This window comes from Gopherus evgoodei, chromosome 3 (assembly GCF_007399415.2).
Source record: "Gopherus evgoodei ecotype Sinaloan lineage chromosome 3, rGopEvg1_v1.p, whole genome shotgun sequence".
Taxonomy (NCBI): domain Eukaryota; kingdom Metazoa; phylum Chordata; order Testudines; family Testudinidae; genus Gopherus; species Gopherus evgoodei.
The window spans coordinates 167,468,849-167,485,310 of NC_044324.1; the positions used below are offsets into that span (position 1 = coordinate 167,468,849).

General features: G+C 41.0%; 1 protein-coding gene across 1 annotated transcript in view; it reads right to left on the reverse strand.

Moving 5' to 3' along the window:
- Nucleotides 1-16,462, reverse strand: part of ALK (ALK receptor tyrosine kinase) — a 638,118-nt gene that overhangs the window by 222,349 nt on the left and 399,307 nt on the right. The window contains exon 5 of the mRNA XM_030557349.1: nucleotides 6,795-6,922. Within this exon, the coding sequence (XP_030413209.1) occupies nucleotides 6,795-6,922 (128 nt within the window). The remainder of the gene's footprint in view (nucleotides 1-6,794; nucleotides 6,923-16,462) is intronic.

Here is a 16,462-nt window from a genome sequence, read left to right on the forward strand (position 1 = left end):
AAAACTAAGTGTTTCCTCCTTTCAGACGCGCCATATATCTGAGGAACTACTTTTATCTGACACTGAATAGCACTAAACATGGTACATGTTTTATAAGAATTTTATCTCCTTCTATACTTAAGTAAAAATAATTAGTAATGTTCAGTTTCCCTGATTAAGAAAAATGTCTTCTCATTTACTTACAATTAAGCACTTTAAATTCATTAAGTTTTTAATTTACCAAATTAATTACTTAACAAATGCAATAAAATATTAGTAGAAAATCATTAAATACCATTAATACATCAATATATTACTCAGAAATTAACTGTTTTTATTACTAGAAATTGCCATTAATTACAAAATATTGCTCTACCAATTACAGTACACTGTATTCAGAGAATGGACAAGTTCTTATAGTAGAGTTAATGTCAGCTGCTAGTTTTCTGCAATTGTAATAGGTAAGCAATTTTTATTTATTTGTTCATGCACGCTTTGGAGGCATCTACTGTTCTGAATAGTAAATGTTATTTTTTTAAGATTAGGGGACTGCTTATTTTGCTCTACACACTACCACAATTTGTTTCACATTTAATACAAGATATGGCAGCAATTCACTATTATGGAGAATGCTACCAGTTTCAGGACCTGATCCACATGCCACTGAAGCAATGGGCATTGTCTTTTAATTAATTTCTATGGGCTTTAGATCAGAACCTGACACCCTGATTCAGGAAAGCATCCGTAATCAGGAAGAGTACTTAACCATATGCTAAAATCTCACTGTAGTCAATGAGACTTAAGCATGTGCTTCAGAGCTCTTCATGAATTGAAGTCAATGGGACTGAAGTGATACATGAGAGATGTGGTGGTAGTAGTAATAAATACAGGTTAAAACAGGGGTTCTTAAACTGGAGGTAGGGACCCCTCAGGGGGTTGTGAGGTTATTACATGGGGGGTTGCGAGCTGTCAGCCTCCACTTTGCCTCCAGCATTTATAATGGTGTTAAATAAAGGCTTACTATGTGAAAGGGGTCACCAGTACAAACATTTGAGAATCACTGGGTTAGAACAACGAGATGACATGGTGTCGTAGATTTGTTATGTGCACTTCTGGATGGTATGATATAGCAAGCTTAAAAAGCCCCCAACTGTTAGATTTATCTTCTCCCTTGTCATTGTGACTTGACCAAGGCCAGTTAAGCATCCGCATTCTGAGGCTCAAAGGATCTCAAATGCAGTTAAGAGCAAATACTTGTGGTTTTCTAATGCTTTCTAGCACTGGAGGAGGAGGAGGGTCTGGAGATGCAGAGCACAGTGAAGACATAGTACTAATACAATATGATCCTGTGGGACATGATTAAACTTGAGTTAAACAGGAGTTTTAGTTGATCAGTTTAGAAAATTGGGGTTGTACTCTAATAACCTACTGTTGCATTGCTTGCCTCTCCCCACCAATGATAAAAATCTTGCTCTCTGTTCTGCCAGTGCAAAGCTGGAGTAACTCTTTTGGCTTGCAGCATCTTTTCACCAGTGGAACACAGCAGAATTTGGTCTGTTTCTCTCTTTTCTTCAATTCTTTTTCTGCCTGTTATCTTATTTATTTTCAGCTCTCCATACCAAAAGGATCCCTAGGACAAGAGGTAGACAAGCTATTTTTAAAAATACTTGCCACATCATCAATTTGCAGAGATGGGACTGAGCCAGACAGCTCAATCCAAAACCTTTTCAAATTTCAGAGATCCAGCTTCAATCAGAGCCACCGAGAGGGGAGGGCAAGTGGGGCAATTTGCCCCAAGGGCCCCCACGAGAGTTTTTCAGGGCCCCTGGAGTGGGGTCCTTCACTCACTTCAGAGGCCCTGGAAATCTCTCACAGAGCCTGGACCCCCAGAGCTTCTTCCGCTCTGGGTCTTCGTCGGCAGGGAGTGCTTCCGCTCCGGGCCGAAGTGCCCCGAAGACCCGTGGCATGGGGTCCTTCCGCCCCAGGACCCACCACCGAAGTGCTGGGTCTTCAGTGTCAATTTGGTGGTGGGGGAAGACCCCATGCCCCCTGAATTCTCTGGGCGGCCCTGGCTTAAATTCTGAAGATTTGACTCTCAAATGGGAAGGGATATTTTCCAATTCAGGTGCAGCCAAAATCTCAGTTCTAGTGATGTTTTTGTCCAAGACTGGAAAAATTATTATTTATATTATCAGAGTACCTAGGAGCCCTAGTCAGAGACCAGGACCCCATTGCGCTAGTCTCATGAGTTGAGATTTCTGATATTCATTATGACAGAAACCTCACAGGAGAAGCATCTTTCTGAAAATATCAGAAAATTATTCTGAGGATCAAGATTTTTTGAGATCTCTTTACTATTAAACCCAAACCTAAACCTGTACCTTCATTCAAAACTCACCTTATGTCTAATTCAGATCCAGATCTTTATCTTCCTCAGTATTGTTTCCTAAAAATGGTTTTTGTCCCTTTATGTTTAAATATATGCAATTTAAAAACAAATTATTCTTTAGGGAAAGAGAGACTCATTTAAATCATTGGACAATTGCTTGTTAATGCTTCTGCTCAGAATGTTATTTTCCAAACACTTCAATCTATAAAGCACACTACACTGATTATTATAGCATCTAAGCACTTAAGTTGCTGATAGGATCCAAACAGCTGCAGAAAGAGTACATTTAGGTTCATCCTTTCTTATTGCTTTTCCTGTTCCCTCCCCTACCCCAAGGTCATCACCTGCTACTATTCATCACTGGCTTCTCTTTAGTAAGAGGATATGGTAGCACATGTTAAGCTGCCTACGAAAGACTTAATTACAAGCTAATGAAAAAGAATAAGTGGTCTTATTCCATGTGGACTGTATACAGTACACAGTGTATGTTTAATGAGTAGGGTTGTAGCCAGCCATTTGAAATCCATACGTATAATTGCAGATTCACTCCCATTCTGGCTCACAATATATATTGATAGCCCGAATAGTAGAAATCAGTCACCTTAAGAAAGGTGTCAATCCCTCTTCAAAGCAATTGAAAATGTTTGCTTTGGGTAATGCTGTATGCCCAGTCACTGACATCAATAATTCAGAGGGCCACAATGCCTTCTATTGCCTGATCAGGGCTCAGCTAAGGCTACCTTTCAGTTGTTGCATGGACTGTTGGCTCCAGGAAAGGAGAGCTTATGGAAATATAATCTGAATCAGTACCAGCAGGATATTATAGAATCATAGACAGATAGGACTAGAAGAGACCTTGAGAAGTCATCAAGTCCAGCCCTCTATGCTGAGGCAAGACCAAGTAAACCTCCCTGACAGGTGTTTGTCTACCCTAGTGGTTCTCAATCTATTTACAATTGTGGGCTGCATATGCAGTCCACAACATGTTATGTGGGCTGTTCAAATATCCAGTGATAGGGATCCCACAACCTCCCTTGGAAGTCTATTCCAATGCTCAACTATCTTTATAATTAGAAAGTTTTCCCTTATATCTTACCTAAATCTCCCTTGCTGCAGATTAAGCCCATTACTTCTTGTCCTACTGTCAGTGGACATGAAGAACAGTTGATCACCGTCCTCTGTATGACAGCCCTTTCTGTATTGGAAGACTTTTTAGGTCCCCCCTCAGACTTCTTTTCTCACAACTAAATATGCCCTTCCTCAAGGACAGGTTTTCTAAACCTTTTATCATTTTTTTGCTCTCCAGTTCATCTACATCTTTTCCAAAGTATGGTGCCCTGAGCTGGACACAGTATTACAGCTGAGGCCTCACTAGTGTTGAGTACAGTGGGACAATTACTTCCCACGTCTTGCATACATCACTCCTGTCAATATACCTGTGACAGTCTACATTACTATGTTCACCAGTTTTACAAAATTATGATAGACCTTGTACAAAATATGCCTTCTGAGGTATCAGTTGACCATCATTTTCCTGTTAAAATGTGTATATCAACATGGTATATGGCGATATTAGATTTTGCTATTTGTTTGTAATTGGAGCATGTTGTAATCTGGAGGAACACCCACAGTTTAGCTCTTCAGAGACAACAAAAGGGGTGGCCAACACGCAGCCAGGTGCTAAGAGCATTGTCCGCTTAACCGGTCATTCATCAGCAGGGGAGCTGTAAACAAGAGAAGTACAGTTCATCTGAAGGACAGCTGGCAGGTCACGTATGCAATAGAACTGCCTGACCACATAACCCAGGAAGGACTTCTCCAGTAAAAATGTCAGGACATAAAAAGGGGGAACAAAGGCCACCGGTCACCTCTCTCTTCCCCCCATCTCTATGGCAACAAGAATGCTTGAAAGACTTTGAACTGGGGAGATTGGTTCCAGCAGGGAAGCCAATTCAGCCTGTGTACTAACAACCATGAACTGCTTGCAACATCCAAAGTAGTGAAAAAAGCTGTTTGCTTAATTTTTTTCTTAGCTTGGTAAAGGTTTAGGAATAAGATTGTGTAGTTATCTTTTATTTCTTTTGTAACCAAGTCTGACCTTTTATAGCTGCATCACTTATCTACACTTACAATTTAGCTATCTTGCTTCAATTAATAAACTTGTTTTATTCTTTTATCTAACCAATGTGTTTTGATTGAAGTGATTGAGGAATCTCTGCTCAGTTTAAAAAGGGCTGGGGCATATTCATTCTCTTTGATAAAATGAAAGACTTATTAGGGCTTGCCCTGTCCAAGGGGGTCTTGAGCAGTGTAAGCAGCACATTTCTGGTGTGCAAGGCTAGGGCTGAGGGATATGCATGTGTTGCCATGCAGCTGTTTGTGATTGGCTGAGAAAGCATTCATGTAACCTTGCGTGTGCCTTTACATGCTGATGGCTGTGTGGGAGCAAAGCCTGGGGAGGCTGCTTTTCACTTGCAAAGCAATGTGAGAGACACCCTGGTCTGGAGAACTCAGAGGACATCACAGTTCTGAAGTCCAGTTTGTACCCTGGGGCGGTCACAATACCCCAGAATGATATTAGCATTTTTTGTAGCTGCATCACATTGTTGACTGATATTCAATTTGTGATCCACTATAACCCCCGGATCCTCTTCTGCAGTACTACTACCTAGCCAGTTATTCCCAATTTTGTAGTTTGCATTTGATTTTTTCTTCTTAAGTGTAATACTTTGCACTTGTCTTTGTTGAATTTCATCTTGTTTATTTCAGACCAAGCTCATTTTGAATTCTAAACATGGCCTTCAAAGTGCTTTCAACCCCTCCCAGCTTGGCATCATCCATAAATTTTAGAAGTATATTCTCCACTCTATTATTGAAGTCATTAATAAAAATATTGAATAGTATCCGAGCCAGGACTGAGCCTTGCAGGATTTCACTAGATTCATGCTCCCAGTTTGAGAGTGAACTACTGATTACGATTCTTGGAGCACAGTCTTTCAACCAGTTTTGCACCAATCTTTTAGTAATTTAATCTAAATCATATTTCTCTAGTTCGCTTATGGGAATGTCATGGGGGACTGTGTCTAAAGCATTATTAAAATCAAGATATATCACATTTACAGCTTCCTCCATATATTAGGCTAGTAAACCTGTCAAAGGGGGAAATTAGGTTGGTTTGGAATAATTTATACTTGACAAATCCATGTTGGCTATTACTAACCCTATTATCCTCTAGCTGCTTACAAAATGATTGTTTAATAATTTGTTCCAGTATCTTTCCAGGCATTGAAGTTAAATTCCCCAGGTCACTATTATTTCCCTTTTTTAAAGATAGGTACTATCTTCTCCAGTCTCGCCATCATCAAGGAGTTTTCAAAAGATGACCACTAATGGGTCCAAGATTGCTTTAGCTAGTTCCTAAAGTACCCTAGGGTGAATTTCATCAAGCCTTTCAACACATCTACCCTATCTAAATACTTTTGAACTTGTCCTTTTCTTATTTTGGCTTGTTTTTCTTCCCTCTTGTTCTTAATATTAATTGTGTTCAGTACATGGCCACAGTTTACCTTCATGTCATGAAATCATGGGGTAGCATTTCTTGTTGAAACAAATTATTGAAGCAGCTAGGTGTTTGAATAAGCATCAGGCCCCTCTTATTTTTCTTCAGTGCTTAAAAACACATTCTTTTTAACCTTGACACTGATGACAACAGTCCTCTACTTGAACCACCTGTGCTGCGGTTGTCCATTATTTTCATTGGGATGGCAAGTATGTACAGCACCACACATTCAGCGGGACAGCTGGATGTACCTTGCATGTTCAGCACTACGTGTTCTCTCTGCCTGGAACTGATAGCAATTTACTGTATGTTTGTACAGTGCTAACACAACAAGGCTGTAATCATAACTACGCTTTTGAGCATGGCGATACAAATAATGATCAAAATTAGGTATAGGCTTCAATAGATTTCTCTATCCTGGAGAGTTTGAAAAAGGAACGTACATTTAAATAAACTTTCACCAATTTTCCTAATAATATTTTCTAGACATATTTTAATAAAATCTACAAAAACCAATAGGCTAAGTACTACCACTAATAATCCTCTGCATTTACATATATACCTGAGGATTCCAACATGATTCACAAACTGAATACATACAACTAAATTGAAATGTGGCCACCTCTGGGGTGAAACACTGAAGTGAAGTGCTTGAATTAAGGATACAGCCTGTATTTAATGGAGGTGCCATCATTAAACTTCCCAGAAAACTAAAATGTCATGTACTGCATTGAATGCTTAGGGGAGACTAAGTTAGCTACAGTAGAACTTTTTACTATATGAAGATTGTATAATTGACAAAAACCTTTTAACTTAAAATGGTAGCAAGACACAATGAGTTCGAAAGAATGGAATACTCTACATTACCTGAACTGCAGTTCTTCATTGCAAAGGAGTCTATGGCAGCTACACTCCTGTTCCCACTAGCAACATATTCCAGTGAAATCCGAAAAGGTTTCTTAAGGTGTCCAACTCTCTTCTTCAGAAGCACCCATCTGGTCTCATCACAAAGCAAAAGGAAACAACACAGGACAAGAGTGGTAAGAAAGGAGGCTATTTTACAAGGCACACATGTCCAAACATAGCAGCTCGACCCACGGCTTATCATACTGTCCCCCTATGATGTCCCACCAGTGGCCTTTGCTTCCTTAGACTGCAAAAATAAACCTCTAAGAATTTTTTTTCCAAAGAGTGGAGATGTCATGACAAATGAATAACATCAGCTAATGACGGGTTCACTCTCTCATCTGCCACACTTCTCAGCTCTGAGATCTCTTGCAGATGTCTTGCAGCTGTTTAAAAGGAGCCCAACTTCCTTTGCAAAGTGAGCTGTGAAATCTGTCACACATATGTATGCCTTCTCTAAATACCACTCTTTCCTGCCTTCCACTAACAACGTCTGTTATACAGATTCAGGCAATAAGTTATCCTCAGGGGTTTGCTGAATAGCTGTATTTCCCAGACTTTATATATATGTTTGATGTAATTCATTTTGCTTCTATGTAGCTGGTTGGAACTCCAAATGCGTATGAGTTTTAAAATTAAAATGGCCCATTTCCCTGTCTGTACTGTTCCCTTAGTTTGTACTTTTCTTTCTTTTAACTTGACTATGGCCCTGGAGACTAAGGGCCAAATTCAGAAATGATGTGTAAGGCAATGTAAGTTACATGTTGCTAAGCAAGCGCAAGTGGGAACAGCGGACTCTGAGTCTATCCTGGCTTAATAATGTGTTCACTGAGAGGCTGGAAGAAAATTAAAGACCAACCCCTTACATGCATACCTCTCACCCTCTGACTTGTTGTTTTTGCTGCTGCACTCCACTTTTCCAGCCACTCAGCATCAAAGTTACACCTACTTAGATACTGTGGCACTTACTTAACATGCAACTTTCAGCATCTTAGCACATCACTCCTATATTTGGCCCTGACATTGTATGTCTACAGGACAGGTATAAACACAAGCCGTAACAATGTGAGTCTCCCTCCTCCCCTCAAACATGCCACAGTCCTGACCTACAAGGAATACAGATTTATATTTAGGAACAAAAGGGCATGAATGGACAATTCACTCTCTGTGGCTCAATCCACCCTTAGTCACTGTGTAGAGCAGGGGTGGGCAAACTTTTTGGCCTGAGGGCCACATCTGGGTATGGAAATTGTATGGTGGGCGATGAATGCTCACGAAATTGGGGCTGGGATGCGGGAGGGGGTGAGGGCTCTGGCTGGGGATGAGGGCTCCAGGGTAGAGCCAGGAATGAGCAGTTCAGGGTGTGGGAGGGAGCACCAGACAAGGGCAGGAGGGTGAGTGCTCCAGCTGGGGTAGCGGGCTCTGGGGTGAGGCTGAGAGATTTGGAGTATAGGAGGGTGCTCTGGGCTGAGACCGAGGAATTCGGAGGGTGGGAAGGGGATGGGGGTTGGGGCATGGATGGGGTGGGGTGGGGGTGGCTCAGGGGTGCAGACTCTGGGTGACGCTTACCTCACGTGGCTCCCAGTAACAGCAGCAACATGTCCACCCTCAGGATCCTACATGGAGGCGCGGCCAGGCAGCTCTGTTGCACTCTGCCCCATCCATAGGCGCCGCTCCTGCAGCTTCCATTGGCTGCGGTTCCCAGCCAATGGGAGCTGTGGGGCAGCACTCTGAGCAGGGGCAATGTACAGAGTGGAGCCCCATGGCTGCCCCTATGCGTAGGAGTTGGAGGGGGGACATACTGCTGCTTTCGGGAGCCGCACAGAGCAGCCCCCGACCCTGCTCCCTGGCTGGAGCACTGGAGTGGGGCAAGTTCCAGACCCAGCTCCCCAGTAGGAGCTCGAGGGCTGGATTAAAACGGCTGGTGGGCTGGATGCAGCCTATGGGCCGTAGTTTGCTTACCCCTGGTGTAGAGGTTGTCAATAAAGATACCAATTAATGACAGGTGCAAAAGGATGTTTTGTGACAGGAATATTCATATTCTAGGAGCTAGACTGGCCCACCAATTCATTTCACGTGAGTTCGTTCAGTACCCTGGATGATGGTAACTTTTGGTCACTACCCATTTGACCATATTCAGACCATTAATACAGATGAGGAACTCTGTAGCCCTGCTGTATAGGCCTTTCCCCTGTTCTTTAAATTTCCTTTCATAGATTCTTCCAGGATACCAGAACAAAAAATGGATAAAAGCATATAAGATTTCCTTTTAAGCTTATTGTAATTGGTCATCTGGGAACAAACAGAACAGGTGTTCCATAAGGCCTATTAGAAAATTCTCAATACACCGCAGCTGCAATTGTTTAAAACAGAACAAAAACATATTGTGCTTCCTTAGGACACTTTGAAACAGCAATATTAGGCATTTTTGAGGAACATTATAACTATTTCAGATTAACTTAATGGGGTCAGTTGCAAGAAAGTTTAGAAGCAGTTGCTCTTTTATAACTGCCTCTTGAAACAGAAGTTTCCTTATCAAGATCCCTAATTGCTCCATTTCATGTCAGTTTGTTATTATAGTGTTGTCAAGTGGGCTGGACATAGGAATTTATCTATCTTTAGTAAAAAGAGCATTGGAGCAGATGTTTCTGAGAAAAGAAACTACACAATTTACATGGATTCTGAATCAAATAAGAACTTGCCCAAATTTTGACATATTTTTCAAGCGACATTACCAGCTTAACAGCATCCCAAAAAGGAAAAAAAATCATCTTTCTCTCTATCACAGTATTTATTTTAATGAACTCATAATAATACATGTGTGCACCACTGCCCCATGCTGTGTAGAATCAGAACTGATTAACTGTGTATCACAGGTCCCACGTTGTTAATAAATAAAATATATTCTCCTTTAGTTCCAATAGTTATAGTCAGTGCTTTTGGAGCAAGAAGATACGCGTTCTATCCCCCACTGTCACTAATGGCCATGAAACACTGCACAATGACAACTGAAACACTGCACAATGACAACTGCGAAGTTCTTAGGAGGTCTTGGGTCTGCTAGAATATCTTAAATTCTTTACCCATCTACCTACTAACACCACTTTAGATTATTGAACTCTCTGATTTTTTTTTAAATGAGAAAATGTTATCTTTAAGCCTTTATGCCATTTGATTCCTTTTTTGCTCTTCTTCTCAGCATGAATACTGACACTAGACTGCTCGATATCATTTCTTGTTTATGGTCAGTTTCACTTTCTGGTTCTCATGTGCCAGACCAATAGTTTTGTTTTGAGGCTTCCACTACAAGGTGACATTCACAGGTGCCGACTCCTGCTCTGCCTCACCCTCTGCCCAAGCTCACCTCCAGCTTCTCCCCTGAGTGTGCCACCGCGTCCTGCTTCTCCCCCCTTTCTCCCAGCATTTGTGCTGCAAAACAGTTGTTGGGAGGAGGAGGAACGCAGTGTGCTCGAGGAAGAAGTGGGGCCAGGGTGGGGATTTGGGGATGGGTCCAATAAGGGCAGGGAAGGAGCGGAGTCAGGGCAGGGCCGGTAGGGTGTGCCAATGCCAAGGAAAGTTGGCGCCTGTAGTGACATTTACATCAAACTAATCTTCATTTATTCCCCTGCTTCTGGAATGTAGAGTACACACTTCGGATCACCCCTTTCCAGAGAGTCCAGTCTCCTGCTTGCATTGCATCCTGCTCTATATTAAGGCTGAAGGGGGCAAAGTTGGAAGCCACAACATCCCTCCAGCATGTGCAAGGCTGTGTGCAAGTTTTCTCCATCAAGCTTTTGTTGGATCAAACATAAAGCGGGAGAATTTGTATGGACCTCAACATATGAAGCATATGGCCAAGCTACCTGAGCCAACACTGTCACTTTGGGAGATGCTGGAGGCTGGTTGGTCTGATGCCTGACCTCCTCGTTTATAAGGTGATGAAGCCACCATATACCTTCAATACATCATTACGGCTTCATGCTGAAAGTGCCCAGTTGGTATATTTACATCCCTATGTTGGCCCAGAGCCATCTAAAAGGACAAAAGCCACTGCTGCTTGACAGAAACACATCTTAGTCTGAGTTGATATGTGGTGTTGACATTACACAGGCTCCCAAGAGCGTGCATAACACCCATAGCCTTGTTGATTTGATGTTTCATGTCAGCAAGGTAACTTCCCTCCTTGGTGTAAACAGAGACAAGATGTTCAAATGAATTGATGAATTCAACTTATTGTCCATTGATTATGATGGTAGGAGTAGAGGTTCATTAGCCACCTTCATCAGTTTGGTCTTCTTCCAGGTGACTTGATGACCAAGCTTACTTGCTTCTTCCATATATAAATTATGGGCATTGATGAGATTAGTTCATGAGGATGTGAATACAGCCCTGTCATTCTCATATTCCAAGTCTATTATATAGAAGTATATAAGTAGTATGCAGTATCACCCGGGTATGCAGCTAGTGATGGCTTCCATCATTCGGTCAATAATGGGGTTGAACAGATCATTTGGGGGCAACCACACACACTGAATGGATGCCACTACTGTGCTCAAACCAACTGGACATCCTACTACCTAAGCAGTCACAGCTCTCACTTTAGCAATGCATTTCTACAAGAAGATTGAGGAATTTTTTAGGTACACCAATAACTTTCCAGGCACAGCCAAAGGAGTGACAATCAAAAGAGTCAAAGGCAGCTTTTAAATCAATAAAGGCTATATACACCTTATCCTTCCTCCTACTATTCCCTGCAAAATAAATCCTGTGTTCACTGAAATTAAAGAAAATCAGATCAAATCATGGAAGCATTTTTATTCATATGCTGTTCTTTAAGCCACCTCTCTTTTCCACCCATCCCTTTAAAAAAAACAAAAACTTGGAGACTAAAGCCATCTCACCAGTGTCCCTTTAATCTCTAAAAGGTAACTAATTTATCTATAAGCAGGGTGAACCAGCTTTGGATATAATTTACTCTGAAAAAATGCAGGAACATCTGTATATCATGAAAAACATTCCTCACCGTTTCAAAAGACTGATGGATTTTAATTCCAAGTACACAGTGGCCTTCAACAATGATTTCCATTTCTGTGCTACCGCTAACCCTCTGGATAAATGTGTCAAGAGTTTTAGGAATTGCTTTTCTGAGTTACTGGTGCAATAACTTCAGTTTGAAATTCTCAGGTCTCTCATAGTTTACCACTGAAACTTTATTAACTTTCAGAGCTGTGGCCAAGCAGATATTTTATGTCACTGGAATTCAAGACAGAGGAAGAGTAGGCTCACTTGAGGCCAGATTCATTACAAACCTTCTTCAGAGTTTGTGATGCAGCTTCCTAGAAATGGATTTTTTTAGGCTCAAGTAATCTATGTGAAAAAAAAGGGTAATTCTCAGTCCACTTCCTAGTAGAGAGGTGGGCACATCACAAAAAACACTATAAATATGACAGTAACTGGCAGATTTATCAGGGACATCAAACAAGGAGTGAATGACCCAATGGAGAGAAGCTATCCTCATGCCTAGAAGTGTATCGTTATAAAGGAAGTTTGGTGGATCAGAATGGGAAAAATTCACGGTCCACAGTGTAGCTGTTCTATAAATAGACCAGACATCATGCTCTAGATCTATCACACATGAATGTTTTTACAGCACCACATTCCCTCTAAAAATCTACCCCCCCCCACCCCAACAAACAACCTTCACCCACACCCTTGACCTGTAGCAGGATATGCTGTATGGTAAATTATATCTGCTGGTAGGTTAACTATTTGCATTTCCATCACACTATTACAGTAGCCTACATTTTTGTGACACTTTAGAAATCATTTTATCAAGGTAACAGAAAGGGGCTTAAACTATTATTTAGGTAAGAAGAGGGGAACTCTCCAGTGCAGAGTCGTGCTCAATAACTGTTGGACCTGTAACCCTCTCCACTCCTACAAACAGGATACAGTAAAACAAGATTCAGATTCACATAACACCTTTTATTTGAAGGGTATCCTCCAAAGTGCTTTACAAAACAATGAATTAAATACTGGCACATCAATGGCTGTATGGAAAAAGGCACACTGCAATAACTCACATGTAGCAATGAGTATTAAAATCTCTTTTATCGAGAGAGGACAGCCAGGAGTATCTCCCTAATCTTTATCCTTTGAGATCTTTAGTGTCTACCTGAACACCTATCAAACAGCAGAAGAGACCACAATTTAATGCCTTCTAATGTGAATGACAGCACTGTTCACAAGATGGTGGTGCCATCTCCTTGTCCCGCTATTGCACTGGAAACAATCTCAAGTCCTCGTCCAGGCGTGGGCTCTGAACATTGCTGCTCAGAGATGGCCAAGCAGGACTGACATTGAGCAATGACTGCTACCTCCTGATACACAGTGGGCCAAATTCAACACTGTTGTAATTCCAGTAGAGTCACTAGAGTTACACCAGGGATGAATTCGTTTTAATAGTTCTAATATTTAGAATATAAGCAACAGCTCAACATGCAGATTAAAAATGTCATGATTTTCTGACGTTGCCCAAGAATTTGAGCAAAGTAAAACCCTTGATCCAAATATTCTCAAACTTTGGAAAACTTCAGACCCAGATCCAAACTCTGCCACCAGGGCCCATGTCACAGTTTGAGAGGAGCAAGTGCTTGTTGAAGGGCTGAACTGGACTCTCAGAGTTCATTAGTGCCAGTCTTCCATAGCCAGAAGGATCATTGCAGGACTAAAAGAGAACCTCAGTCCCCAACATGGGCCAAAAATGTTGCCTCCTCTACACTCTTAAAGAAGAAGAGAACAGTCATGGGAATAGAATGCTGGGCACTTTAATGGCATTGGTTGCACAGCACCAACCACAGGGTTAAGTCTTTATGGTCACCTCTCAAACTATCCTAAGTATTGCCACAATCCCAACTCTTCCCAAACCTCCCAGTTACAATCCAGCTCTTTTTTAGCTCTCAAGCACTAGTTTTGCTTATTCAAAGCATCAGTTTCAGTGGACAAAGTACGATCTTTTTGGATAAAAACTTGACTTTTGGGAGATATTTATAATTTTAGACACCCTACAGTTGTTCACAAAGTATTTAATCTGGGGAGGTATTTTACCAATTAATACTGACCAAAACACTAGTGCATTAAATGTAATTTTGTGTGCTTCTCTGGATAACACGAGCATCAAGCCGTTTGAGTGCAAGCAGTCACGACACTTTCTGGGAAGCAGAGTGTTCTGAAAAAATGATCAACTAGAGCCAGAAATGGAATCTCATGCTGAAAAATTCATGCCCTACATATGCCAGTCTGACTGCATACTTAGAGGATTTTGATAATCCCTGCCCCATATGTATGTGCACACACTGGTTTGTTGGGGTATTTATTACACCTCCTCAGTGTGGAAGTATAATAAAATACTTAACTGTATCAATGATTTTATCCTCAATCCCCCATTTATCTATTCTTCTCACACAATCACTTCTGTGACTTTTCCCAAGACTTCTGTGCATGAAGGGTGAAATTCACTCTTGCTCTGAAAGCCAGCACATGGTCCATGTCACTACTTAAACACTCAAAAAAGGGGCTTAAGTGTTGCATGATCCTTGTACAGGCCGTTTGAAGTGTATGCGTTTCACCCAGAATGCCCTCCCAGTTTGGGTCTGGAAAGTCACAAATTTCTCATTATCCAGGCTAGCATCCCTACTGAGGAAAGCACTTAAGCATGAGCTTAAATGCTTAAGTGACAAGCACAAGCCTCCCTGAATCAGGGCCTCAGATCTCTGCTTATGGCTCACCTCTTCTACCTTGACCACAGAATAAACAATTTTTTTTAAATTAAAAAACTTCACAGTTAAGATTCTGCTGATAATCAGTTTATTTCTGAAACCCATGTCCTTCCTCACCTCAACCCTCACTCTTGTTTTTTAGCCTATTAAGTCATGCCTGTTAATAGAACCTAAGAGTTTCAGGACAGGGACTTCACCCATTTCTTTTTCTTTTTTTGTTTTGTTTTGTTAAAAAGTGTTCTGCACGCTTTTGAGAGCTATACAATTAAATGCAACAACAATAGCTGTGGTTAGAGTATTTCAAATCAAAACACATATCCAGCATCATTAACTTTGAAAAAGTTATAATTTGCTCCTTAAAAATCATGTCTTGTTAAGGAGAGGATTAAAATGACAAAATTCTCACCAGGATGACTAAAGAGATTTTTCTTCCCTCCTTCTACTTGGGAATTTGGGAAAGAGATGAACTATGCCCTTCTTGCACACGGTTCCACGATTAAAAGTGGTTTATAGTAGTCAATAATCCTCCAGACTCAGGTCAATCTGTGCCTACCAACTGATACTGCATTAAGGGTGAACAAATTAGATTTATTTGGGCTGCAGTCATGATTCCTCTCAAAATTCCAGGAAAGAGAAAATACTATGGATGAACCACAGAAAATTCTGTAGACTTTTTTTCTCATTAACTCAAACTGTATGTATGTTAATGTTACCCTGCATTGCCCTGAGATTATTTTAAGTGATCCACATTACATTTATTTCAATGAATTGATCTTAAAACTACTTAAAATACAAGAACCCGGGCAATGGTTAGCTGTTTTTGGAAAAGAGCTATTTTCTAAAGAGGCAGTAAGTAATATTTTGCTGCCTACGGGTGCAGCATTAACACAGAAGGGCCTCCCCCTTGCGCAAATCAGAAATTGTGTATCGAACTCTTCCACTTGGAGAGCACTTGAATAAAGAAAGGAGGAAAATTGGCATTCATTTTACTATGTTTCAGTTAAAACTACTTGCCTCACTAGTCCTGTTTCATCAACATTTTATATTTAAAAAAGTCATAATGGATAGTGATACCAGTTTAATATAGGATTTAATAGCAATTCATAACATTTTGTAGAAAATTTAAGCCATCCTATAGGATTCTATAGCAGGAATCCTGCTGTCTTTTAGATAGTATTGTAAAAACTATATATAGAGCTCTGCTTAGGCCCTGATCCAAAGCCCATAGAAGTCAATGCAAAGATTCCAACTGACTTTAACAGGCATTGGTTCAGACCATTAATTTCCATAGGAATCTATTATTAGCTCTATTAAATGCTACAGGACTTTTTGCTAAGGGATGTGCTGGAAAGGGTTCTTGGAACCTTATAGGAGACCTCTGTTAAAATTCTGCCACAAAACTGAAGGGATGGCTGCGGTGATATCCTGACTTTTGTTCCTTCAAGGAGAAGTCCTATATTATTTTAATAGAGATTAAACTACTAGGGTTCTACAGAAATATAATAGGGCCCTACAGAAATTACTCTATAATCTTTAGGCCTGGATTGTAAACCAGGAGCAGTGCATAGCTCCCTTGCCCTAGAAACTGGGCAAGAACAAGATTGTGACTGAGTTGCAATCGAATATTTCCTTGCTTGTGCCAGGGAGGAAATAATCTGAACCATCTCTTTGGGGGGGTCACATCAGGCTATTGCCTCTAGTCATGTACATGCAAGGAAATGGTGTTCAGCAGCCTGGCAGTAACTGCTTTCCTTCCCACGTATGCTCTGATGTTGTGAGAAGCCCTCACAAAAGATCCTTAGCCATGCAGGGCTAGGGTATAAGGAGGAGGACTGACAATTAAGCCCAGAG